At 41.4% G+C, this 2,878-nt stretch overlaps 1 protein-coding gene across 1 annotated transcript in view; it reads left to right on the forward strand.

The window, feature by feature from the left end:
• Positions 1 to 2,878, forward strand: part of LOC106874142 (histone deacetylase 8) — a 12,803-nt gene that overhangs the window by 6,044 nt on the left and 3,881 nt on the right. The window contains exons 3-4 of the mRNA XM_052975645.1: positions 686 to 822; positions 1,944 to 2,093. Of these exons, the coding sequence (XP_052831605.1) occupies positions 686 to 822; positions 1,944 to 2,093 (287 nt within the window). The remainder of the gene's footprint in view (positions 1 to 685; positions 823 to 1,943; positions 2,094 to 2,878) is intronic.

The following is a 2,878-nucleotide window of genomic DNA, read 5'->3' on the forward strand; positions in this document are numbered from 1 at the left end:
CATACATCTATATATACATGTATGTTTATATACATGTATATTTATATACATGTATATTTATATGCATGTATTTATATGCTGGAGCACTGCCTTTAGTCGAGCAAATTGACCCCAGAGCTTATTCTTTCCAAAGCCTAGTATTTATTCTATCGGCCTCTTTTGCCAAACCGCTAAGTTACGGAGACATAAACACACCAGCATCGGTTGTCAATCGATGTTGGGGGGACAAACACAGACACACAAATACACACACACACATATATATACATATACAAATATACGACGAGTGTCTTTCAGTTTCTGTCTACCAAATCCACTCACAAGGTTTTGGTCGGCCCGAAGCTATAGTAGAAGACACTTGCCCAAGGTGCCACACAGTGGGACTGAACCCTGAACCATGTGGTTGGTAAGCAAACTACTTACCATGCAGCCACTCCTGCGCAGTTATCATTCAGCTAGTGTTAGGTACATAGATTGTGACTAAGGTTTGGTGGAAGATTTTGATTCAAAACTTATGAAAACATGACATTTTTACTCAGAGCCAAAGCTGGTTTCAGCCGGGTTGGTAATCAAAGGGTTAAATGATGATGATATTGAAAAGCATATAAACTCTTATATATTTTAAACTGTTCTCCGAATGAAGAAGGACACCAAAAATATACTTATTTCTATTTTTATTTGCCAGGATTGTTTCTCCGAAGAAGGCAACATTTGATGAAATGGCTGAATTCCACTGTCGGAATTACCTGCAGTTTCTGGAATCTATCAATAAGTTCGATGATGAAGAGAAATACAGTGAAGAAGCTGAACAATTTGGACTAAGTGAGTCTTCCCCTGCTGCCCACCACTCCCCATTTTTGTTACCCATTGATGTATGAAATGGATATGTTGAGGAGACAACTGGTCGTCTCATCACCACTGGTTATTTTTCTATCATGCAATGACAAGGCAAGGGAAAAACACATGCACGCACAAACACACTTATACACACACACATCTCATCATCATCATCATCATTTAACGTCTGTTGTACATGCTGGCATGGGTTGGATGGTTTGACTGGACCTTTTAAACCAGAGAGCTGCACTGGGTTCCAGTCTGATTTGGCTTGGTTTCTATGGCTGGATGCCCTTCCTAATGCCAACCATTTTTTGCTAAATAAACACTCGCACTATATATTTGTTCTTCACTCGTTTCTTACTGTTTTTATTTTAACTCATGTCCGGAAATCTTTAATCACACATCTGCGACACTTTTCGTTTTCATGTGTGCTCTTGCTCCACTTACTCCATCCTCAGTAATAAACAAATGAAGAACAAATATATAGTGCGTGTGTGTTTATTTGGCAAAAAAAAAATAACCGACCATCCAGAAATACAACAATATAGTGAAGAGAAAGTTACATTGACAACCAGCTAGAGGCGGTGTCCCCTTGGAGGCTAAAAAATGGTAGTAATGTCGATATGTGTAAGGATTTTCGAGCGAGATTGTTGCCAGTGCCCCTGGACTGGCTCTTGTGCGGGTGGCATATAAAATACACCATTTTGAGCGTGGCCGTTGCCAGTACCGCCTGACTGGCCTTCGTGCCGGTGGCACATAAAAGCACCCTCTACACTCTCTGAGTGGTTGGCGTTAGGAAGGGCATCCAGCTGTAGAAACTCTGCGAAATCAGATTGGAGCCTGGTGTAGCCATCTGGTTTCACCAGTCCTCAGTCAAATCGTCCAACCCATGCTTGCATGGAAAGCGGACGTTAAACGATGATGATGATGAACCATGTTGAAGTGGCAACAAACATTACTTCTTGGTATAGTTACCACTTTTATTTCTTATAGGAATTTTCCAATTTGCTTGTTGAAAGCTACTTCCCTTTGTGTTAATGGTCGATCAGAAGACATCACACTTGATTCTTTTTTTTTTTTTATGCTTCCTTTACACATTGTAGGTTATGATTGTCCCACTGAGAAGGGCATCTTCGACTACGTGAGCCACATCGCTGGTAGTACCATTGAAGCAGCCCGCTGTCTTGTGGATAAAGAAAACCCTTGCCAAATAGCAATCAACTGGTTTGGAGGTTGGCATCATGCTCACAGGTGAGGGTTTTGTCTTGAATGATCTATTTTATTCACTTCACAGTCATGAGGTGTGGGGTTCAATCCCACAGTATGCCATGGTGTGGGGTTGGTGACAGGAACAAATTCTGTCTGAGCCATGCTAGCAGAGAAAACTAGGCGTTAAAAAGATGGCATCATTGTAATTCTTGCTACTATTACCACACATTATTTTGCCATCGTCTGCAAAGCATGAGAGCCTCTTGGTGGTTGTTCTAGCTGCTAGAAATAGCAGCTGCATTTAGCTAAAGTTACACCCTAGCGTTTTTTATGGGAGGAAGAGCATATTGCATAATGTATTCTTAGACAACAATGTGTATCAAGAGAGTCATGGCTGGAAATTCTCTGGTCATAGCTTTGCTCAGTCAATGCTGTCTTTCATTTCAAATCTTCTGGGGGCATGTCTGGCCATGAGGAAATATTCCTTTACTCGGAAACAGGTGAGGGTTGAAGACAGGAAGGACATCCAACCATAGAAAATCTGCTTCAACAAATTCCATCTGACCCATGCAAGCATTGAAAAGAGGACGTTAAAACAGTTACGATGATCAGTGATGGTGAGTGATGATGATTGATGATAATGGTGATGGTGATTGTTGATGATGACTGATGACGACTGACAGTGTTGATGGTGATGATGACTGATGACGACTGACAGTGTTGATGACGACTGACAGTGTTGATGATGACTGATGACGACTGACAGTGTTGATGATGACTGATGACGACTGACAGTGTTGATGATGACTGATGACGACTGACAGTGTTG

This window comes from Octopus bimaculoides, chromosome 22, assembly GCF_001194135.2.
Source record: "Octopus bimaculoides isolate UCB-OBI-ISO-001 chromosome 22, ASM119413v2, whole genome shotgun sequence".
Classification (NCBI taxonomy): Eukaryota; Metazoa; Mollusca; class Cephalopoda; order Octopoda; family Octopodidae; genus Octopus; species Octopus bimaculoides.